The sequence below is a fragment of the Erythranthe guttata genome, chromosome 2 (genome assembly GCF_056151865.1).
Source record: "Erythranthe guttata isolate IM_541 chromosome 2, IM_541, whole genome shotgun sequence".
NCBI classification, from domain to species: Eukaryota; Viridiplantae; Streptophyta; class Magnoliopsida; order Lamiales; family Phrymaceae; genus Erythranthe; species Erythranthe guttata.
This window is the reverse complement of record NC_142534.1, coordinates 18,031,742-18,054,091: the sequence shown is the minus strand read 5'-3', so window position 1 is coordinate 18,054,091 and position 22,350 is coordinate 18,031,742. Positions and strand designations below refer to the sequence as shown.

Sequence of the window (22,350 nt, the reverse complement as noted above, 5' to 3'; positions counted from 1 at the left end):
TGACGGGAATGCCATTTCCCTTCTTTTAGTGGGCTTCACTGGTCTTGGGCTTCACTAGTCTTGGGCTTAACTTTGCATGATTTGATAGTTGCAAATTTAAATAAAAAATGATTATTTCAATTTTCAGCACGACACTAATACTACAACATTTTAGTAATAATTATTTTCATTAACAATTTGACTTAATAATTACCATTATTATATTAGTATTAAAATTTTATTAATATCTTTTTCATATCTTTTAATAGTAACGAAAAATTCATAAATTAAGTGTATTAACAAATTAAAAATAGTGTATTTTTTAATGACAAATTTCACTTCTTCCCCAGACGACAATGGAAGAGGCTTCTTCCCCGCCACCGTCACTCGATATCACATCCCACCTTCCGCTCCAGTTGATCAAATCCGAGACAATTCCACCTGCCCCGACCCGCTCCGGTACCGCATCCGGGCCCATCGCCGATTTTCTACCGGAATTCTCCGGGCACTCATGGATCGCATACGGAGCCTCTTCTCTTCTAGTGATCTCTCACTTCCCAAACCCTTTATCGGAGGCCGAAACAAAAATTGGCCCTATTTATCGGCAAGTAATCGAGCTATCTCGACAGCCCGCAGATTATGTCTCCGCAGTGTCTTGGTCAAGTGCCACACCTTCCGTCGGTGAGCTCGCCGTGGCATTGGGTGATTCTATAGTGTTGTTCACATGTAATGAAGATGAAACTTCGAGCAGTAAGTCCGAACTCTATTGCTTTTCCTTTTTTCCCGACTTGTGTTATTATTTTGATTTTTTCTGTTAAGAATTAAGATGGTGTATTTTGAGAGCCACTGTTTCGTTTAACTAAATTAGAACTGAAACCTTCGAGTTAGATTTATGGAGCTGGAATATTTCGGATGATCCAGATGAAATTCGACGTATTAGATCATTAAATATATTCTCCATCTCCCCTTCGATCGATACTTAGTGTACTGGAGTTTCTATGGTGTTTGAAATGTGAAGAATGGCAAACTATTGCTAATCCTCTCTTTCACTCTCAATCACCCCCCCCCCCCCCCCCCCCCCCCCCCCTCACACACACACACACACTCTTCTCATGTTACATGATGCGGAACCTTTTAATTAGGTTGACTTATATACTGATAATAACCATCCTATGTATTTCATACCTTAATATGAAACACATGTTTATGTTATCTATTTAGGTTGGAGTTAAATGCATTTAGCCACCTAATGAGTGCTTTCTTTACTTCTGGCAACCTGCAATTTACGTCCACCCACCTTCCCTCTCTCTCTTTCTCTATAGAATATGAACTTATTTACTGAGATTCAGGATCTTTTTGTTGGAGCCAGACTGCTATACTCGTGCAATCCGTGAAGGTGGAGGCTATCCAATGGACAGGTTCCGGAGATGGAATAATCTCAGGAGGCATTGAGGTGGTAATGTGGAGAAGGAAGCAGGAATCATGGGAAATAGCATGGTCATTCAAACCAAGAGTTCCTCAAGCTCTTGTCTCTACCACCTGGTCCGCTGATGGGTTTTCGGCGACTGCACCTTGGAGTGAAGTTCAAGTAAGAGTTTCATCTTCTCCATCCAACGATGCAAGAAAGTGTGTTTTAGTTTATCAAGGCGACAGCCATTCTCTATACCCACAAGCTGAGCTGCACCATCCAATGCCTGTTAGGATGATACAGTGGAGACCATCAACAGGGAAACCATCAAGTAGACCTGTCAGGCATGCACTGAGGCCGGTCTTGTTGACTTGCTGCCTTGATGGAGCTGTTAGGTTATGGGGTGAATTTGATGACGGGAGGACTAAAAGAGCTGGAAAGGATAACATCACAAAGTTATCTTTTTGTGTCATTGCTGTAATCGAGGTTAACCAAACTCTCAGTGGTACTTTGGGCTTCGATATCTTTGTAAATTGGGCTGTGGAAGTTGAAGGCGTGGCAGTTATTGGTGAAGAAGTTTGCTATTATTCATGCTTAGATGATCTTCAACATGATACTGCTGGTAGTTGTGAGTGGTTAATTGGCTTTGGTCCTAAGAGAATAACAACCTTGTGGACTATTCACTGTCTTGATGATTTTGCTCCAGTGAGATTCCCAAGGGTTACTTTATGGAAGAAGCATGATCTTGCCAGTTTTGAAATGGAAGCAAGTTTGCTCATCCCTAAAGTTTTTATGATGAGGACTCGAGTTTCTGGCCCGCCAGTGATGTGCTGTTTGGTTCAATTATTATCAAGCAATTCTTTTGCCTGGACACAGTTATATTCTCAAGCATCAACTATCATAGAAGGAAAATCTGCTAATGGCAGTCATACTGAAAGTCCTTTGACTGATTGTGCCAAAGGAGTACTAGCTGTTGAGGGTCACACTGGAAACCTTTTACAAATAGCATTTCATCCCTTTTCTTTTGAGGTTGAACTTGCTGCTTCTTTAGATAGAAATGGAATGCTTATTTTCTGGTCATTTTCAACCTTTTTCAACAGTCATATAGGCTTGCCAACTTCAACTCCCTCCTTGAAAATATGTGGAAGAGCTTCTGTTTCTGATCACTCTCCAAATTATACATGCTTGAGCTGGGCTCCCACATTGCTTGGTAAGGACCAAGTTCTTCTTATGGGACATGCTGATGGTATCGATTGCTTTATTGTTAAGACTCCAAAAAATAATGAAGAGAAAGTTGATTTTCACAGTTTATGCTCTATTCCCTTCAGGATTGAAGGTCAAGAACAAGGGCTAAGCAGAGTTTGCTCAATCCCTTTGCCTTCTAGCTGTAGTGGAAATTTGGTTTCGAGTAAATTTCTGCTCGTAGCATTATGGATGGAGAGTTTTCAGGCTTTATCATGGGAAATATCTATCCATTGTCATGATTTGCAAGGAAGCTGTTTCAATGAGCATTTGCAAACATTTGAAAGCTATTTTTCTGGTAAGCGATACTCTGTATCATTGGATCCTTGTTCGTCAGTTTTTCCTGTTCCTCACAATGATGACAAGGTTACAAGTTGTGCTGTTGTCTGCCTGAATGAATTGGTTTTACCTGTAGAGGAGCAGCTGTCTGCCGAAGACTTCGGCAGCTGCTTCTATCCATATCACATGATAACTGGTTGCAGTAATGGCAGTTTAAAACTGTGGAGGAGCATGCCAGCTCAATCCTTGAGCTCAGATACAAACTGGGATCTTGTGGGTATGCTTAATTCCGAGCAAGGTCCTGTCATAGCAGTATCTGCTAGCTCTTGTTGTAGAAAGATTGCAACAGCAACAACAACCAATAACCCAAATTATTCTAATACAGTTAGCATATGGGAATGCATGCACTTCCAGAGTGCAGACAGCTTCATGTTGGAAGATAAACTATGTTTTGATGGGGAGATTGTTGCTATAAATTGGCAGAGGTTGGGAAATGGTCAGTTATTACTTGCAGTTTGTTTGCGGAACGAATTGAGAATATATGCTTCGAGACGCCGTGGGGGTCAAGATATTTTGAAATGTGAAAAGCCTTTGGAAGTAAATGCGTGGATCTGCATTGCAGTTAATAGTGCTTTGCCTGCTATTTCTGACTTTCTCTGGGCCCCTAAAGGCACAGCGATCACTGTTCATGACGAGTATTTCAGTCTTTTCAGCCACTTATTATTATCAGATACTGCTGGCTCCAACAAAACCATGCTATATCCATTTTTTGTCGACTCTGAAATACCACCGATGAAGATTATTAGAGGACAATATCAGCCGCAGGCCTATGTGAAGATGAAAAATGATGAATTTAAGTCAACTGTAAATGCTGAAAGCTATCAAGCAATGCCCGACTTACTTCCGAGAATTCGTTTCTGGAGCATGTCAGATATGGCAAAAGTCATAGGAGGATCCCTGCCTTTATTTCACCCCGAGGCACTTTTGATAAACTTGTCTTCAGGTACTTTTGGCTGGTTAAGACCATTTAAAGTTATCAATCTTTTTTTTTTTTTTTTCCTCTCTTTTTTGTGTTTTCACTTTGAACTGCTCAATGGTGTACTTAATGCTTAACTGGGCACCGCGGAACAGTGTTAAATGACACAATCACATATCTATGTACTTTTTGAAACCAAAATAAATCTGAAAATTACAAGATACTGTTTGCATGATAAGTTTGGTGGGTCTTAAGTTATCAAGACACATGGCAATCCCTCAAATATATGACAAACAATTTAATTTTATTTTGGAAAGTACCAGGTCCACTTCAAAGTTGAATTTTTCGTTTTCTGCTATTTCTTTACCAAATTGTTTTATGTCATTAGGTAACTGGAAACGTGCATTTATAGCTTTGCGCCATCTCATTAAGCACCTTGCTTCTAGCAATTTGTCTAAACAAGGACACGGTGCTAAAATGTCGAGCAATATTATTCCTCCAGTTCCCTTGTCATATTATCTTGAAGGGCCTATCTTATCTGGTTCAACTGATAAATCATTTGAATGGAGCAGTTCGCAACTTCAAACAGGGTCATTGCACTTTGCATCTAGCGGTGGTTATGATGCACCTGATACTGCTTTGACTTCATCGTCGTCAAGATCTGAATTTAATGACTTCATCGAGTCTCTTGAGAGGTTGTATAATTATACACACATAACTAAAGTTGAAAAGATGCAGGCTCTTGCCCTAATTAATCTTTTACAAGAAGTTAGTAATCCTCAATCGACTTCTGCTTATGGAAGCCTTGATGAACCTGGTAGGAGGTATGTTTAGATTTTGTAAATTTGTAGACCCTGGTTTTTAATTTATCCTGCTGATTTTGGCGAATGATGGGCTCATAAGAAACTAATTTGTGTGATTTGTTGATTCCTGGGTACAATGTTTTTTTTTTTTGGATAACTACTTTTACAGATTTTGCTTATTGAGATGATGGTAGTTCTTTTATTAACCTGGAAACATTTTTCTTTGCAGATTCTGGGTTGCTGTGAGGTTTCAACAACTATATTTTGCCCAAAGATTTAGTAGGTTGCCACTAGTGGAAGAGTTCGTTGCTTCTTCAGGAGTTATTGGATGGGCTTTTCATTCAGATTGTCATGACACTTTGTTTAATTCTCTACTATCAACAGAGCCATCTTGGGAAGAAATGCGAAGTATGGGTGTTGGATTCTGGTATACAAACGTGTCACAATTGCGAGTGAAGGTACAGTGTGGATCAATGTTAAAATTGAACTAAATGCGTACATTTTCATTTGATATGCATGGTAATTCTAAGAATATCAGCATAAGAACAGTTTGATGTGGTTTGAAAGCATATATTTTGCTGCAGATGGAACGGCTGGCCAGACAACAGTATATGAAGAAGAAAGACCCGAAGGCCTGTATACTTCTTTACACTGCATTAAACAGGTTACAAGTTTTGGCTGGCCTGTTCAAAATAAGCAAAGATGAGAAAGATAAACCATTGGCTGGATTTCTAACTAGAAACTTTCAGGTACGAATGAGTCTTTTTTCAATTGTCCTTTAGTTGGAATTTGATAGATGTTTTTAGAATTATGTACCTTGTCTTTTATGGCATGTCACCAACTTAAGTCCAGCTTAGTTGTTAAATTTAGTTACAAGAAATTGATGACAAATACTAGACTAACAAACCGGCCTATTTTATGGCCATTTAGAACTCAAAGTGAATGAACTCTGCAATTTTACATTTGGCTATCTCAACTAGTCACCATCTCAAGTAGTCATATGTTTATTATAATTATTTTTTTCAAAAGATGTCCTGGTAATGAAGTTTTACATATTTATCGCAGAAATTTCTATTTCTCGAAGATCTTACTGAACCTTGTCTTTTAAATGTGAATTTGGTTCTCAAATGCAACTACCTGGTTTTCTGTTGAACTTGTTTGTTATTTAAGGATGGTTCTAGAGAACTGCAACATCTTGTCTTTAATATAAACAAGTTTTCTCGATTTCACCTCTTTACAGGAGGAAAAAAATAAGGCAGCAGCTTTAAAAAATGCTTACGTGTTAATGGGAAAACATCAGCTAGAGCTTGCAGTAGCTTTCTTTTTGCTTGGAGGAGATGCATCTTCAGCTGTTTCATTCTGTGCTAAAAACCTTGGAGATGAACAGCTTGCCCTTGTAATTTGCCGTCTTGTAGAGGGGTATGGTGGCCCACTAGAATGCAATCTTATTTCGAAGTTTCTCCTCCCATCTGCATTATCAAAAGGTGACTTTTGGATGGCCAGTTTTCTAGAGGTAGGGGCTTGTGATATTCTTTTCAGCATGAAAACATATTTCACTTTGTATCCTTTGCTCTTATGTTGGTCAATTGATGGCTCATATTTTTTTTTGCAGTGGGTATTGGGAAATTATTCTGGATCTTTTTTTAGAATGCTTGGTGTTGAAATGGGCTCCGAGGTTAATATTTCTGTTCTTTCGTCTGCTCATGCTTCTTTTCTGGATCCAAGCATTGGCCAATATTGCCTCATGTTGGCTACAAAGACTAGCATGAAAAATGCTATTGGGGAAGTTAATGCTGCTGTTCTATGCCAGTGGGCAGCTTTGATGGTTGTTACCTCCTTTAGCAGATGTGGTCTACCTGTAAGTTAGTCTTATCTTGGCTGAATCTATTTGATTGACTAATCTTGCTGACTTTATAACTTGAGGCTGTAAATTTGGTACGAAAGTATTGTTTGACAATCCATATACATTTGCTTTGAGATTCATCCCTTGCTATGAGCTGCTAATGCTATTATAGAAACTATTCTGTTGTGAAGTTTTTGAATTAGTAGTCTATTCCTCAAATTACTCTTAAATATCATTTAACGTATAGCATGAAAAATTGCTATGAGCTGCTAATGCATTATTCCCTCTGATAAGGATGAATCTGAATGTTAAGAAGGATGTTATTTTTTTATCTATTTATTTTATTTTATTTCTATTTTTCTTGGCAAGCTCGAAGCACTGGAGTGCCTTCCTTCATCTGTTAACCTCATTGGTGGGTCTACTCATGGGAGAATGGTGCATAACCCAACCTACAGTCTCCCCGTTGAAATGGTGAAATCATATAAAAGCTCCTCAAACTGGATATCAGAAGGGATGTATTGCCATGCTATATCGCATTGTAAGTTGTATTTGGCCATGCAGTACATATCAAACATGTTAAGAGAACATCCAAGCTGTAACACCAATAGGCCATCTTTTGGAGTATTTATAGAAAATGAGATTGAAAGTCAGGGATTTGAGAAATCACTGAAGGACTTTGAAGACAATTTGAATACAGATATTGCATATCTCCAGCAGAAATTCTCTTTGGTTACCCGACGTTTAATTAGCATGGTAACTATTGTTGATGATAGTAGTTTGGTGCATTCTCATTTTATTCTACGGGATTATCTAATAATTCCTGTTTTTTGTACACAGGTTGTATTATCTTTGCACCATAATGGTTTAGGGTTTATTGGACACCATATACTGCAAGATTATTTTCCGGAATTTCAATCTCAAGAAAAGAGTATTCGGCCTGATAATTTACTTTTGTGTCGATCTAATCTCCTATTAAAAGCTACTGAAGAAATCTACTGCTTGTATGTGAAATATGTTATTACCGCTTGCAGAAAGTGCTCCAGCTCGAAATATTTTATAAGGAATAGTCTTGCTGGTGAAGGGCTTGCTTCATGGGGTTTTTCTAATCAGGGAATGGAATGGGCATTTTGGTGTCTAAGAGCTATGTTTCAGTTGTTTCTCAGATCCTACTCCAAGGATTATTTGAAGTTACTTTTTTCTGTTCTTAGTTTGTTTGAATACCACATACTTTTTGCTTCAGTTTGGTTTCAAAAGAATTTCAAAGCTCTTCTTGTAACTATTAGACCTATTTTGCTCTCATTAATGAGGGAGAGTGGTGCTTATGAGATCAAGATGGAGGATTTGAATAGAGTTATTGCGGACATTGTAGGGATGCTTGTTCATGATCCACTGTGTGTTGACTTAGATACACTTGCTGAAATCAATGGACAAAAGCAAGAACAAAGTGGAGCAGTTCCAGACCACGTGAAGATGTATATTATGAGCACTTCTTTGTGGGTGCATATGTCTAAACTTTTGGAACATCAATTAACTAGATTATCCGAAGTGCTTAATGAAAGTTGTTCTTCCCCATCCCTGCCTGTATTAGAGTCCAACAACAATGAACTACAGTTGTCAAGCCCTTTGGTTGAGTTTCTAAAGCTCAACTGTGCAGATATTTCCTTCTATTGTTCGAAGCAGTTTGCTACATACCTGCTTCGAGAAGTAAATTTGTCAAACAGAACTGACCTTTTCTACTTGGTAGATAGTCTGTTTCAACGAGGAGCCGAAGATCAGATGGGTGGAAATAGAAAATTGTTGGACAATTTAAACAAGTCATTGGATTTTGAACAATTATGGCATATTTGCACTGATCGAAAAATAATTGGTGGAGCTCTTTTGCCCGAATACCGTAATTGGCTACTTTATTTCAAGCAGAAGTCATCTAGTGGATGGAATGATGCATATTTAACTATCACAAGAGAGTTTGAATCCGAGGAAACTGGGGATAAAGAAGATAGACTTGATGATAGTCCTAGTCATGCAAGTGGATCACCTTTAGCATGCCTATCTCCAGATGATCATCCTTTCAAAACTTATGGTGACAAAGATTTACATGACTCAAAGAGGATTATTCCTTTTCAAAATCCGAAAGAAATATATAAGAGAAATGGAGAACTTTTGGAGGTACCTCTTGTATTGCATTCTCACTATTGTTAAATCTTATGATTGCATTGGCTTTTCCTCACAGTTATAATGTTGGAACAGGCCTTGTGCATAAACTCCCTTGATGAATGCCAAGCTGCAATTTCTAGCAATAGGAAGGTAAAAATATACTTCTTGATCTGGTTATATGTTGCTTCTAAGGTCTAGTAACATTACTGCTACAAACGCTCTGATTACTATTTTAGGCTGTCCAGTACATCATTGTTAAAAAATATTTGCCGGTGGTTATTTTAAAGATTTTCTGCGTATTTGGAAAACAATGGATGTTTGTTATTTTAGTTTATGGGGAAAAAGCATTAAGCCATCCAAAGTATTGTGATTAATTTACATACTGTCATTTGGGTTATGAGATTTGAGAATGTTTTGGTCAATGGCGATAGTGAAGGTATCCGCTTGATTGGGAAGGGTAGCAAATGTGGCTATCTCCTCTTAGTTTGCATTACTACGAACCCTTTGAAATTTCTGAATCTTCTGACAACTTCTTCCTCTGATTAATCTTCAACTTCTTGAATTTTTCTTGGAAAAATGTCTCTCAAAGACCTATGTTTGGTTTCACATGAAGTGGTGTTCTAAACTTTTATTTTTCATCATGCTGTCATTTTGATTAATATTTTATCTGTTGGTGCGTTGAAAAATAATGGTTCCTTGTTTAGTATTCAGTCATGCATATGTTATTATTTCTCAATTCAGGGGATAGTATTTTTCAACTGGGAAGATGGTGATCTATCTAAAGATAACTCTGAATATATCTGGGGAGAAGCTGACTGGCCCCATGATGGGTGGGCAGAGTCTGTGTCTACCCCAGTTCCCACATATGTTTCTCCTAGTGTGAGCCTGGGGAGTAAGAATAGTGCACAACTTGGGTTTGGTGGAGCTACAATAGGTTTAGATGCATCGGCAAGACCTGGTAAGGATATAACAGGTGGTGGAGCCTTTGGTATCCCGGGTTATGCTGGTGTGGGAGCATCCAGCCTTGGTTGGGGGATCCAGGAAACTTTTGATGAATTTCTTGATCCACCTGCAACAATGGATAATGTCAGGACAAGAGCATTTGCTTCTCATCCATCTAGGCCTATGTTCTTGGTTGGTTCTAGCAATACCCATGTATACCTGTGGGAGGTAATAATTTCATATCTTAAATCATCATCATTTTGATGTCTTTCGCATGCATAATATATAGCCTGTTGCATGCTCCATGCTACTGCTATACATATTTTCTGCAGAAAAATAATAGAAAATATGATGACTGACAGTTTGGCAAAGACAAAGCTACTTCTACATATGGTGTACTTCCGGCTGCAAATGTCCCTCCGCCATATCCCATTGCATCTGTCTCAGCAGTGCGACTTGACCACTGTGGACACCGATTCGTGACCGCTGCATTAGATGGAACTGTGTGCACTTGGCAGCTTGAAGTCGGAGGAAGGAGTAATGTTCATCCTACAGAATCTTCTGTCTGCTTCAACAATCATACTGCGTATGTAATCAATCTAGTGAAATAGCTGCATATGGCATCTACACTTTCACTTTTATGATACTATCAACTATCCTCTGAGCTGGTGTCTAGTTCATTGAAAATTTGTTTCACACTTTGTTACTTGATAGCCAATTATTATTGTGGTTTGCAGGTCTGAACTCATACTCGAGTTTCCTTATAATTATATTTTGTGGTTGTAGGGATGTGACTTATGTTACGGCAAGTGGATCAATTGTTGCTGCTGCTGGGTACAGCTCCAATGGTGTCAATGTTGTCGTGTGGGACACACTCGCTCCTCCAGCCACGTCTCGAGCTTCAATAATGTGCCATGAAGGTATATAATGAATTCATGATTAAGGAATTCCTGCTATTCCTATTATCCAATAGGTCCATTCTTGTAAGATTACTATTCATTGTCTTGTGTTAGGTGGGGCCCGCTCCCTGTCTGTTTTTGATAACGACATAGGAAGTGGTTCTATATCTCCTCTTATTGTAACTGGCGGGAAAAACGGTGATGTTGGGCTTCATGACTTCCGCTACATAGCTACAGGAAGGACAAAGAAACAGAAGCATTTGGAAACTGGGGAAAATAACACACACGCTTCATCTTCTGTTGATCTGCGGACCAAAACAGGGGACCAAAATAGAAACGGAATGCTTTGGTACATACCAAAGGCTCACTCTGGTATTATCACTGATTTATGACTTGAAAATAATTGTTCAAATATGAATACATAACTTCAAATTAACATACTTTGTTTCTGCATGAAGGGAGTGTCACGAAAATATCCACAATCCCAAATTCAAGTTTTTTCTTGACGGGGAGCAACGATGGAGATGTAAAACTTTGGGATGCAAAGAGGGCCAAGCTAGTATTTCACTGGCCGAAACTACACGAAAGGCACACGTTTCTACAATCTAGTTTTGGTGGAGTTGTCCGGGTAATTACGAACCAGTCAATTTTAATTTAAAAAAAAAATGCTAGTCGCGTAAGTGTTCTTATGAAAGATCTAAATATCGTATCTCTGTTTTGCAGGCTGGAGTTACAGACATTCAGGTAGTATCTCATGGTTTCATTACATGTGGTGGAGATGGTCTTGTCAAATTTGTCAGGTTCCAAGATATCCCAATGGACACAACAATTTAAAATCCAGATCTTTTTTACTCCTTATTGTCAATTCACAAATTTGTTACTCCTGTTATTCTCGAGCGAATTATAATCAGCGTTCTACACACTGATATTTTCCACTTCAATGGGAATCGATAAAGAGTTTGATCTATTGTGGGCCTAACAGAATGTTCAGCTCCTTTCTGGAGGAGGAGGAAGTTTGGATCAACTGCACATGTCTCTTAATATTATCTGTTGGGTTATAAGGTCATTAGCTGAAGTATTAGATAAATTTTGTAAATTATTTCAACTCGAATGTGAACAAAACTTTTGTTCTTTTGATAAGTGAAGTACTGGAAACTTTAGGGCATCTCCAATGGAGTAAGCAAATCGGGTCTCCAAATTTTGTTTTGGAGACCCATATGAAGACCCGGTAAAATTTTCGAGTCTCTAAAAAAAAAAGTTCCACAGTGAAGGGCTCTATAGTTTTGAGTTTCTAAATTTATTTTATGATTTTTTTATATAATAATGTGATTAAGGTTTAAATTTTATTCATATGTGAGGTTTTAGATAATTAATTAATATTCCATCAATCATAATTACTTTTAATACACACTTTGATCAAATAAATAAATAAATCTGAAAAGATATGATATATGTCCAAATATAATGAAAAAAGATATATACAACAATTGATCCCTGCCATTAATTATTTTATCTACATTTCTATAGAAAAATAATTCTAACAAATGAAATGACAAATTATTAGCACAAATATATGTTCAAATATAATGAAAATAATAAATACATCTTTTTTCGAATTATATAAATATAAAATAAGCACCCCTTAAAAACTAAGAAGGAAAAACGAAAAAGAAATAAAAAGCCGTGGGACCCAGCAAATAGAGAGTCTCCAAATGAAATCACATATTTAGGAAAACATTTAGGAATTTGGTGAAAGTCTCTAAATTTGCATACCCACTAGAACTCTTGTTGGTGTTGCCTTTTTTTGCAGAAGTTCTATAATTTAGAGCTCAATGGAGTATAGAGCCTCCATTGGGGATGCCCTTAGTACGCATAACAATTTAATCGAAAGTAACGAACTATTTGGTTATCTCACAAGTTTAATCATGTCTTATAAAAATCACACATTCTTTTAGGGCCTCGTTTGGTTGCCAAGATAAGATTAGCCAAGATAAAATTAAATAATCTAATGAACCCCGATTGTATTATTGGACTTTGGAAGATCCAATAAAAATCATGCCTAAAAGGCAAGATAAGGTATGATAACATAATATTTGCGGGTCGACCACGTAGGTTATAGGGGATACCAAACACCAAACAAAGTCCCATTATTTAGTTAATCATGGTTAATCTCCCCAACCAAACGAGGCCTTAGATTATTAATCATTCATATCAGACTGTCATAATTTGAGTTCATCTGCTTTGTGATTGGTTTGATTTAAGGATTTGGATCAAACTTTCGTCTACACTGAAATGACCTGCACTTCTGGTATTTCCTTCTGATTTATCAGTTATATGTCACTTTCCAGTTGGTGGTTACCATATATATAATTAGTTAATGATACTGTACACAACAAAGGTTTCGTGGTGTAGTTGGTTATCACGTCAGTCTAACACACTGAAGGTCTCCGGTTCGAGCCCGGGCGAAGCCATTTTGTTTTTTTTTTCTCATTTCAACTTGCTAACGACGTCGTATCAACCCAAATGATCTCCCACCATTTTCAGTAAATTCTCAAACTCATCGTAATACTCGAATCGATTTCCCGCAGAAATTTATTACCCGTATCTACTTTTTTTTTTTTTTTCACCGAAAACCGTCGGCCGTTCAACGGAGGTGGAGAAAGACAAATGGAAAGCCGATCACGGCGGAGCTTAACCAGATCTAAGGCTGACCTGCCGACGTCACTGCGCCGCGCCTGGTACCATCTGAGGCTGTCGGTTCGGGATCCGACCCGCGTACGAACTTGGGACGCCATCGTATTGACGGCGGCCAGCCCCGAGCAAGCGGACCTGTACAACTGGCAGCTCAACCGTGCCAAGCGAATGGGCCGCATTGCGCCGTCCACCATTACTCTGGCTGTTCCCGATCCTCACGGCCAGCGCATCGGCTCCGGCGCTGCCACTCTTAATGCCATTTTTGCTCTCGCCAAGCACCTCCACCAGCTCTCGCTGATCGATTCACCTGTATGTGTAATTTAAACTATGAACTATTGCGATTTTCATTTGTCGATAGTTATGTGTAGTAATTGATCTCCGATTATTGAAATCATCCAAGTTACAATGCTCCGTTATCTGCTATCTGATTTAGGGAATGCTGCCGTTCCTTAGTTAAAACTCAAAAACATTCTAATATTGAAATTCCGCTCAATCAGGTAGCAGGCTCAAGCAAACAAAACTCGGATAATGAAATTCCGGTCCAACAACTAGTTGAATTAATCAGGAAAAAACATATCCTACTGCTTCATGCTGGAGGAGACTCCAAGAGGGTCCCGTGGGCTAATCCAATGGGGAAAGTGTTCCTTCCTCTTCCATATATGGCAGCAGATGACCCTGATGGTCCAGTTCCTTTACTCTTCGATCATATTCTTGCAATTGCTTCTTGTGCGAGACGAGCTTTTCACAACGAAGGTTAATTGTTTTCTCTGTTATTATTGTATGAGATATTATCACATGTTGCGGTTCTTGTGGCTAACGTTCTGTTTGTTAAGGAGGTTTCATTGATAAAAGGGAATACTTCTTAAATTACAGGCGGACTGTTCATTATGACCGGAGATGTTCTTCCTTGTTTTGATGCTTTCAGCATGGTTCTCCCAGACGATACAGCTTCTATTATCACTGTTCCGATAACTCTTGATATTGCTGCCAATCATGGTGTCATTGTGGCATCCAAGTTTGGGTCATCGACTGATGCTCATTCAGTTTTCTTGGTCGAGGATTTGCTTCAGAAACCTAGTGTAGATGATCTTGTTGACCGCCGAGCAATTCTAGATGATGGCAGAACATTACTCGACACTGGAATTATAGCAGTCAAAGGTACAGCGTGGGTAGATCTTGTGATGCTTGCTTGTTCCAGTCAACCGATGATATCAGGACTTTTGCAAAGCAAAAAAGAGGCAAGTTACCTGTTTCTTGATTGTCTATTTCTTGTTTATTATAACCAATTTCTGCATCTCCACAACATGACTTCGACAAAGTCTCCTGTCTTTGATATTTTTGGGACTCCAGGTCTTTAGCTTCTCTGGACATTGTTCACATCTTCTGCCATGTGCAGGTGAGTTTATATGAAGATCTGGTGGCAGCATGGGTGCCTGCTAAGCATGAATGGTTGAAGGGACGCCCTTTGGGTGGAGAACTTGTCACAGCACTCGGGAAACAAAAGATGTTCAGCTATTGTGCATGTACGTTGAGTGGTGTTAAGATTACTATAAGGTTAACTAACAGATGCTTAAGTTCATGCCTCAATTTTTAATTTTTTTTGTTTCATATAATGCCGAACTTAATGTTCAGGCTGGGCATCACCTTTTTTTTCTGTGTCAAATTGTTCTTCCTGCTCATTTTTTGCAGATGATCTCTTATTCTTGCACTTTGGAACCTCGAGTGAAGTTCTGGATCACCTCAACGGTACTGGTTCTGGACTTGTTGGTAGGAGGCACCTGTGTTCCATTCCAGCAACCACTGTTTCTGACATTGCTGCCTCAGCCATTATTATATCGAGCAAAATAGCTCCAGGTGTCTCTATAGGGGAGGAATCCCTTGTGTACGATTCCTCGATTTCCACCAGTATACAGATTGGTTCTCAGTCAATAGTTGTTGGTGTGAATGTGCCCGAAGCCCAAAATATGGCAAATGAGACTTCATTCAGGTTCATGCTTCCAGATCGCCATTGTCTCTGGGAGGTTCCCTTGGTAGGACACACAGAGAGAGTAATAGTATACTGTGGTCTCCACGATAATCCAAAAATTTCACTTTCACAGGACGGAACCTTTTGTGGGAAGCCATGGATGAAGGTTTTAGGTGATTTAGGAATTCACGATGCTGATCTATGGGGTTTAAAGGAAAACAAAGACAAATGCTTGTGGAGTGCTAAAATATTTCCTGTTCTTTCCTACTCAAAGATGCTGCAATTGGCAACATGGCTTATGGGATTGAGTAACCAAGAAGATGAACACGTCCTACATTTATGGAAAATATCAGACCGGATCAGTCTAGAAGAGTTGCATAGATCAATCGACTTCTCAAAAATGTGGTTAAGCTCTACAAATCACCAAGCAGATCTTGCAGCAGGGATTGTTTCGGCTTGCCTTAATTTTGGCTTACTTGGCCGTAACCTATCTCAGTTGTGCCAAGAAGTTTTGCAGAATGATGTCTCTGGAATTAAAACTTGTAAAGAATTTCTATCAATTTGCCCTAGGCTCGAAGCTCAAAATCCTCAGATTCTTCCAAAAAGCAGGGCACACCAGGTTCACCGTGATCTTCTACGAGCATGCAATGATGAACAGATGGCTGCTGAAATAGACCACAAAGTCTGGGCTGCTGTTGCTGATGAAACTGCTTTAGCAGTGAGATACGGCCTTAAAGGTAATGGCATTATATCCTGCATTCACAATGCAAATATGAATTTATCCATAGAAGGAGCAATTTTAAGACGGAAATTTGTTCTCTAGATCTTGAAATCTCAGATAGGTCCTGAATGCCCTCTATATTAAATTTACGAATATTATTGGTTTTTGGATCCATTTATAGTTCACTTGTAACTTTCTCATTCCAATGCAGCTGACTCGTCTCACGATAGTCTTGTGCAATCTTTTCAACTCAAGAAAGTGAAGGTGGTGTTACCTGTTCGAGTAGATTTTGTAGGCGGTTGGAGCGACACTCCTCCATGGAGCTTGGAACGTTCTGGATGCGTACTGAACATGGCAATAACATTAGAAGGTTCTCTCCCTGTCGGCACAATTATAGAAACAACAAATAAACCCGGTCTGTCAATTAACGATGATGCAGGAAATGAAATATATATCGAAAATATTTCCTCCATCGCACCTCCATTCGACAGCAACGACCCATTTCGGCTAGTCAGATCTGCACTGTTCGTTACAAATATTGTAAACGATAATATTTTTCAATCCACCGGCCTGCAGATAAAGACGTGGGCCCACGTGCCACGTGGCAGTGGCTTGGGTACTTCCAGCATATTATCAGCAGCAGTTGTGAAAGCTCTTCTGCAGATAACCGATGGAGATGATAGTAATGAAAATGTGACGAGACTTGTATTGGTCTTGGAACAGGTTATGGGCACTGGAGGTGGCTGGCAGGATCAGGTCGGTGGTCTCTATCCTGGCATTAAGTTTACTTCAAGTTTTCCTGGAATTCCACTACGGCTTCAGGTCAATCCCCTACTCGCTTCTCCTCAACTGAATAACGAGCTGCACCAAAGACTTCTTGTCGTATTTACTGGGCAGGTAATAAAGCCTGATTATTATTACCTTTTTTTCCTCCTTACCATTTTCGAGATGACTGTTTCGTTGTACACACTTAAGCCTTTTTTTTTTTTTTTTAAAGTTTGCCTTATTAATGCCCATTTCAACAAGAGCACCAACCCCGAACCCCATTCTAATTGTATAGTTCAGTAACTTTTTTGACCGACTCGAAAGGCAGGAAAATTTGCTCTGATCAACTTTTATCTTGATTTTGTGATAAGTTGTGTTTTCGACTAGCCAAACACTAGAAAAGGTCAAAGTATATGATTAAGTATTAAGCATGCTATATCTTCCCAGCCAAATGAGGCCAGAGATGAGTACAGCCCGCCATGTGCTGTAGATATCTTTTGTATGTAAAATATATCTATATGGTTTATTGTGGTTGCATTTCCGAGGCCAACACCACTTCTCAAAAACCTACTATTTTATGTAAAGACGTGTAGTTTAGCATTTTCAAATCCCTAGGGTTTCTTTTTTTTTCTTTTTTATATTGAGCCCCGATTATGACTCGATCGATCAACTGGTTTGTTGTACTGAGTGATCGTGCAGGTTCGACTTGCACAAAGAGTGCTGCAGAAGGTGGTGATTCGCTATCTACAACGAGACAACCTACTTGTTTCGAGCATAAGGCGTCTCGTCGAACTGGCAAAGATTGGGAGGGAAGCTCTGATGAACTGTGACATAGATGAGTTAGGTGATGTAATGTTGGAGGCATGGAGGCTGCATCAAGAGCTCGATCCATTCTGCAGCAATGCATTTGTCGATAAGCTCTTTGCTTTTTCCGATCCATATTGTTGTGGCTACAAGCTTGTCGGTGCTGGTGGGGGCGGATTCGCATTATTGCTCGCTAAAACCGCGGAATCTGGTAAAGAATTGAGACGATTAATTACCGAAAATTCTGATTTTGATGTTCAGGTTTATGATTGGGAGATTTCTCTTTAGTTTTTGGCCAACTTATTTTGTGTATGAGTATAATATGCTGTTTGGTGATGTAAAGATAATTGTAATTTGTATCCATTTATTGAAATTCTGAATAGTGAAATAATAATGGAACGACCTCCGACATACACGTGTCACCATATTATTGGATGAACAAATTCTACGGTGTTAGATCCTTTCCTCACTGCCCAGAATCCTTGATCATATGGGCACATTCTTGTTCATTTAAATTAGGACATTGAATTTAACATAATTGGCTAATTGCAAACAACACATCTTAAATAAATAAATAATAAAGTTGGTGAGGTCGTGAAATGCTCAAATTTGTCTGCATTGTATTCAAATCTTATATTAATTCTTAGGATTTAGGAAGTGCCGAAAAGATTAGTTGGAAAATTGATGGTTCTTAATAATAAACAATTTGACTAAAAATATATTAGAGGGATGGGTCATAGACTGCTGTAATTATTCAATTGGACAAATAGACAATTATGATGATGCTTGTAATAGTGTGGTTTTCATGTGTCATTTTCACTACACTAAACGACGTCTCATCATTATTATCACAAAAATATCCAATTTAAAAAAAAAAATAAGAAAAAAATAAAAAAGTGGTCCTTATGTAATTCATCCTTCCAAGCTATTGATTTGCAGAAAAGCTTTGGATCTTGACATATAAATGATTATGGAGTAGTTGATTTTACTAGTTTCTAATATTTATAATAATTCGTATCTATAAAATAAAATAAAATAAAATATAAATACCCTCCTCTTGTAGTCTTTTAGATCTGATTTATTGGCCTTTGCGCCCACCAAAGATCAAACGGCAAGTATTTGGCTGGGCAAATACGACACCGTATGGAGTATACGACGACGTAGCACGTGAAAGATAGCGCCAAGGCAACAAAACCGACCGCAGTTTTTTTAAATACTGGAAAACAAAACCAAAACTGACAGATGAGCAAAGTTTTGCGTCTTTCTTTTTAGAGAGATCAACAAGATTTCATTCGGATCCAAACCCACTTTACCCATCTTCTCTCTCTACCCCTCTCTCTCTCTTATCCACTGCAGTTTTCAGGTTACTTTCTCTCTCTATCTCTCTCTCCGCTCTCAGTTTATTTATTGCTCGTGTATGGTTGATTTTGTGCAATGCTTTGTTTGATGGTTGATTTTTTTTTTTTTTTCTTTTAATAGCATATTGATTTAATTAATCGCAGATATTATTTTGTTGATTTCAATTTAATCTATGATTGCGCTTGATTTTGGTTTTGCATGCGACGAATTTTAGTTTTCTGGTTGAATTGAGTTGAAGATTAACTTTGATTTTGCTGGTTAATCAAAATTGTGGTTTAATTTTGAATTGCATTAACCATCTCTGAGTGGTTGGTTCTTTCTTAATTGTTTATGTTTGAAAAATTAAACAGAAAGAATGGGTGAGTAATGGCATTAGCAGAAGCTAGGGCAGCTTGGCAGAGAACAGCCAACAGATGCTTAGTCCAAGAAGATGCTAAAAGAGCTCCTAAATTAGCTTATTGCTCTTCCATTAAACACCCCGATTATATCGAAATCGCTACTGCTTCTTCATCAGCCGACACCCAACATATTCCCAACACGCCTTTTAATCTCAATTCTCCGTACCCTAATTTATCCCCCAATTCGAAATGGTGGCTGCAGCAGCAGCAATCGAATTGTAGTACTAGTTATCAGAAAGGTTCGATGAACAGAAACGAACACTTCGAATCCATGGAAAGTAATACGGAGGATAAATTTGAAGTCGAATTATTGGATGTTGGAGATTTTGGGGTTTCGAAGAATGGGAATGAGGTTTATTTTAATGCGGAGTCGTCTTGGATAGGGTCGGAGAGGAATCGTCCGTGGTGGCGAACTGCAGATACGGATGAGCTGGCTTCGTTTGTTGCGCAGAGGTCGATTGGATGTATAGAGAATTGTGATCTTCCTCGGCCTCAAAATACTCGTATTAAAAAGAATGATGGAATTTCTTGCCAAAAGCTTATGTCAGCTGAGGGTCAATTAGTGTCTGATACAGACAAGCGATTAAGGTAATATTTTGGCGTTCTTTTTCATGGCAACTGCGAGGAACATAGTCTGCAGCTTAATTTTGTAACATTTAATTGAATTCATGCAGAGATATGAAAACCGATGAAAGGATGCATACATCGGAGAATGATATGAGCATGGCCCAACTAATGGAAGCACTAAGACATTCTCAGACACGTGCAAGAGAAGCCGAGACAGCAGCAAAACAAGCCTGTGCACTGAAAGACGATGTCATCAAGCTCATATTCAGACAAGCATCTCAGCTCTTTGCCTACAAACAATGGCTTCGACTTTTGCAATTGGAGAACATGTATCAACAGCTCGTGAACGACAAAAGAAAAACCCAGACAGTATCGGTTGTCTTTCCGATAATGTTGCCTAGCAAGCCTCGAAGTACTAGAAAACGGGCGAAAAGACGATCTTGCCCTCCGTGTGGTGTTGGAAGAAACGCGATTTTGTTTGCGTTGGGATTGGGATTGGTTGGGGCTGGATTCTTGCTTGGGTGTACTATAGGTTGGATGCTACCAACTTATTGGTGAAGAGTGCATGTCATAGGTTTATATATATATGTATAGCTTCTTGAGAATTTTGTGGATGTGGATTTGTGTGTATATATGTTCATTTGATCTTTCACTTTTTTCCTTTTTGGCCGATTTCTTGTACATAAGAATTATGTTTAAATTTTCGATTTTCTTGGATTTAAGTTTTTCCTGCTATCTTCATGCTTTGGTTTCAATTTTGCAAATATGACTTCATCGCACACACATACACACACGGTATGAAAAGGAAGTTATACACCAAAGGAAATACATATTAGATTTAGCAACCATTGTACATGTGTTCACAGAGCAAGCGTGAGAAAACACTCAAAAGTTCTTGAACTTCATTTTTTTTTTTGGGCATTGAATTCACTAATCCTTCAATGTTGGCCTTGTTTGTTTGATTTCTTGCTACTCTTCCATTGTATAACCTGCTTGAAACCTGAGCATATTGTTGCCTGAAAAAACAAAAAATTAACCAAGAACTAATTAATCTATCGACTATCAAGAACCAAGAGCTAAAATCCAATGATCAAACTGTTAAAACATTGGTAAAGAAATATTAATTAAGAGAAGCTGAGTATAAATTATACCCAGGTGAGTGGAGAAGAAGAAGACTTGGGAAGAGGGACACTTGAAAAGCTGCCATTTCTTCTCATCTCATCACTCTCACAGCTGCTTGTGGTGGTGGTGGAGAATGGTGAAAACCCGGAAATACCCCCGTTAAATTCCTTTTTTCCACCCTTGTCCTTGTTACCAAACAAGCCATATCTACGACTACTACTCTTCTTCTTCTTGTTGTTGTTGCTGCTGCTGCCAAACATTAATCCATATTCCAAAGTAGTATCATCATCACCACCATCACCAGGTGTACTAGTAGCGGAGTGCTGGAGGAACGAATCGTGGCCGTCCATAAAGAATCTGAAGGAAGAGCATTTGGGTCGGCCGTCGAGAACTGAGGTCGGAGATGGAGTTCTGCTCATCAACATCATTGGAGGGAGCTCCAATGATTTGGGTTCGGGTCGGGCGAGGTTGTGAGAACAGGGTCGGGGCTTTCCGGGTAGTTCCTCCCATTTGAAGGGAACTGAAGCCAGAGGTGGCGTCGCCGTCCCCGATGCATGCTCCGGCGAGTCCATAAATGATAATAATGTGGCTGCTGCAGATATGGGAAGCTTTAGTGTACGTGGTTCTTTCTCATTCTCTTCTCCCATTTTCCTTTCTTTTCTTTTTCTTTTTCTTTTTCTTTTTTCAGTGTGTTTTGTGTGTGAGGATAACTTCCTTAACAACGAAATGCAGAATGATGGGCTGCTTCTTTATTTATTTATTTATTATTATTTGAATATGTGTGTGTGTGTGTGTGTGGAAGTAAGTGACAGAACCTCAACATCTGATTGAATGATGTAATGATTATTTTTCAACTTGTTTCTTTTTTTGGCTAAATATATATATACAGCATTGGATTCTATATATATATATGTGTGTATATATGGTACGTCAAATCAAATACTAGCAATTAATGTCAGAATTCGGATGTATGTATGCTACTCTAAATTTGCATTTACTGATGAATTTGAAATCAAAATAAAGGTAGAAAAAGGGATACTAATAATGTTATGTTATCTATCTTTCTCAATCATATATTTTCAAATTAAAGCTGGATTTGAAACACAAATACATACATGCAAAGGAGTTTTGGCAGTAAAAAGCATAAGATCCATGTACCCTTTCTTTTCTTTTTCTGGGCTGGTTTTGCCACATGAGATCTTTATTTTTCCTACACCCTTTTTCATTTGAAATATGGGTTTCGGTTCAGTTCGTAAATCAATCGCTTTTGGCTAGTTTCGTACGTCATCAATAGTATACTTTGGATATTGCATTCTCCCTTTTAGATTTCCCTTACGTTTAGCTTTCTATCCCATTTGCCTCTAGTCAATCATAGAAGTTGTTGCACAACGTCCGGAGCTTCCACGTCAAGACATCTGAAATGCCTGCA

General features: G+C 38.7%; 4 protein-coding genes and 1 non-coding gene across 10 annotated transcripts; 4 read left to right on the top strand and 1 right to left on the bottom strand.

The window, feature by feature from the left end:
- The first annotated feature begins 272 nt into the window (after positions 1-272).
- LOC105963920 (transducin family protein / WD-40 repeat family protein) lies at positions 273-12,429 on the top strand. Of its 6 annotated transcripts, none has more exons than XR_016030041.1 (17): positions 273-729; positions 1,349-3,911; positions 4,273-4,708; positions 4,917-5,145; positions 5,272-5,436; positions 5,928-6,200; positions 6,300-6,545; positions 6,900-7,283; positions 7,368-8,696; positions 8,778-8,834; positions 9,426-9,854; positions 9,989-10,212; positions 10,413-10,546; positions 10,640-10,897; positions 10,984-11,153; positions 11,249-11,670; positions 12,393-12,429. XR_016030041.1 is itself a non-coding variant. In XM_088814816.1 (17 exons), the coding sequence occupies exons 2-17, from the start codon at positions 2,569-2,571 to the stop codon at positions 11,357-11,359; spliced, it is 5,670 nt and encodes a 1,889-aa protein (XP_088670942.1). In that variant the 5' UTR covers positions 295-729; positions 1,329-2,568; the 3' UTR covers positions 11,360-11,690. The 6 variants fall into 6 exon arrangements, 4 of the variants coding, with proteins under 4 accessions (XP_012843866.2, XP_012843865.2, XP_088670942.1 ...); XR_016030040.1 differs by having other exon boundaries at positions 292-729; positions 1,329-3,911; XM_088814816.1 differs by lacking the exon at positions 12,393-12,429 and having other exon boundaries at positions 295-729; positions 1,329-2,597; positions 2,716-3,911; positions 11,249-11,690.
- A 493-nt stretch (positions 12,430-12,922) lies between these two features.
- TRNAV-AAC (transfer RNA valine (anticodon AAC)) lies at positions 12,923-12,996 on the top strand. The gene has a single exon. It is a non-coding gene; the product is annotated as a tRNA-Val (tRNA).
- FKGP (L-fucokinase/GDP-L-fucose pyrophosphorylase) lies at positions 12,973-17,918 on the top strand. The gene is made up of 7 exons (XM_012988413.2): positions 12,973-13,528; positions 13,717-13,972; positions 14,093-14,457; positions 14,616-14,742; positions 14,909-15,922; positions 16,118-16,803; positions 17,371-17,918. The coding sequence occupies exons 1-7, from the start codon at positions 13,193-13,195 to the stop codon at positions 17,761-17,763; spliced, it is 3,177 nt and encodes a 1,058-aa protein (XP_012843867.1). The 5' UTR covers positions 12,973-13,192; the 3' UTR covers positions 17,764-17,918.
- Positions 17,919-18,686: 768 nt separating this feature from the next.
- On the top strand, positions 18,687-20,534 carry LOC105963926 (uncharacterized). The gene is made up of 3 exons (XM_012988418.2): positions 18,687-18,838; positions 19,185-19,820; positions 19,907-20,534. Exons 2-3 carry the CDS (start codon positions 19,201-19,203, stop codon positions 20,355-20,357), a joined length of 1,071 nt encoding a protein of 356 aa, XP_012843872.1. The 5' UTR covers positions 18,687-18,838; positions 19,185-19,200; the 3' UTR covers positions 20,358-20,534.
- Positions 20,535-20,608: 74 nt separating this feature from the next.
- Positions 20,609-21,773, bottom strand: LOC105963928 (uncharacterized protein At4g00950). The gene is made up of 2 exons (XM_012988422.2): positions 20,951-21,773; positions 20,609-20,815 (listed from the first exon to the last, which is right to left on the bottom strand). The coding sequence occupies exons 1-2, from the start codon at positions 21,566-21,568 to the stop codon at positions 20,738-20,740; spliced, it is 696 nt and encodes a 231-aa protein (XP_012843876.2). The 5' UTR covers positions 21,569-21,773; the 3' UTR covers positions 20,609-20,737.
- Between the last annotated feature and the right edge of the window lie 577 nt (positions 21,774-22,350).

Bases quoted from the DNA above. Each gene is read 5' to 3' on its own strand.
- LOC105963920 (XM_012988411.2), top strand. From the start codon at position 336: ATGGAAGAGGCTTCTTCCCCGCCACCGTCACTCGATATCACATCCCAC. The intron at 10,898-10,983 runs GTATTATCACTG...TTCTGCATGAAG, and splicing joins CATACCAAAGGCTCACTCTG to GGAGTGTCACGAAAATATCC. The intron at 11,154-11,248 runs GTAATTACGAAC...TCTGTTTTGCAG, and splicing joins GTTTTGGTGGAGTTGTCCGG to GCTGGAGTTACAGACATTCA.
- FKGP (XM_012988413.2), top strand. From the start codon at position 13,193: ATGGAAAGCCGATCACGGCGGAGCTTAACCAGATCTAAGGCTGACCTG. The intron at 14,743-14,908 runs GTACGTTGAGTG...CATTTTTTGCAG, and splicing joins GATGTTCAGCTATTGTGCAT to ATGATCTCTTATTCTTGCAC. The intron at 15,923-16,117 runs GTAATGGCATTA...ATTCCAATGCAG, and splicing joins AGTGAGATACGGCCTTAAAG to CTGACTCGTCTCACGATAGT.
- LOC105963926 (XM_012988418.2), top strand. From the start codon at position 19,201: ATGGCATTAGCAGAAGCTAGGGCAGCTTGGCAGAGAACAGCCAACAGA. The intron at 19,821-19,906 runs GTAATATTTTGG...GAATTCATGCAG, and splicing joins GATACAGACAAGCGATTAAG to AGATATGAAAACCGATGAAA.
- LOC105963928 (XM_012988422.2), bottom strand. From the start codon at position 21,568: ATGGGAGAAGAGAATGAGAAAGAACCACGTACACTAAAGCTTCCCATA. The intron at 20,816-20,950 runs GTATAATTTATA...TTGTTTTTTCAG, and splicing joins CTTCTTCTCCACTCACCTGG to GCAACAATATGCTCAGGTTT.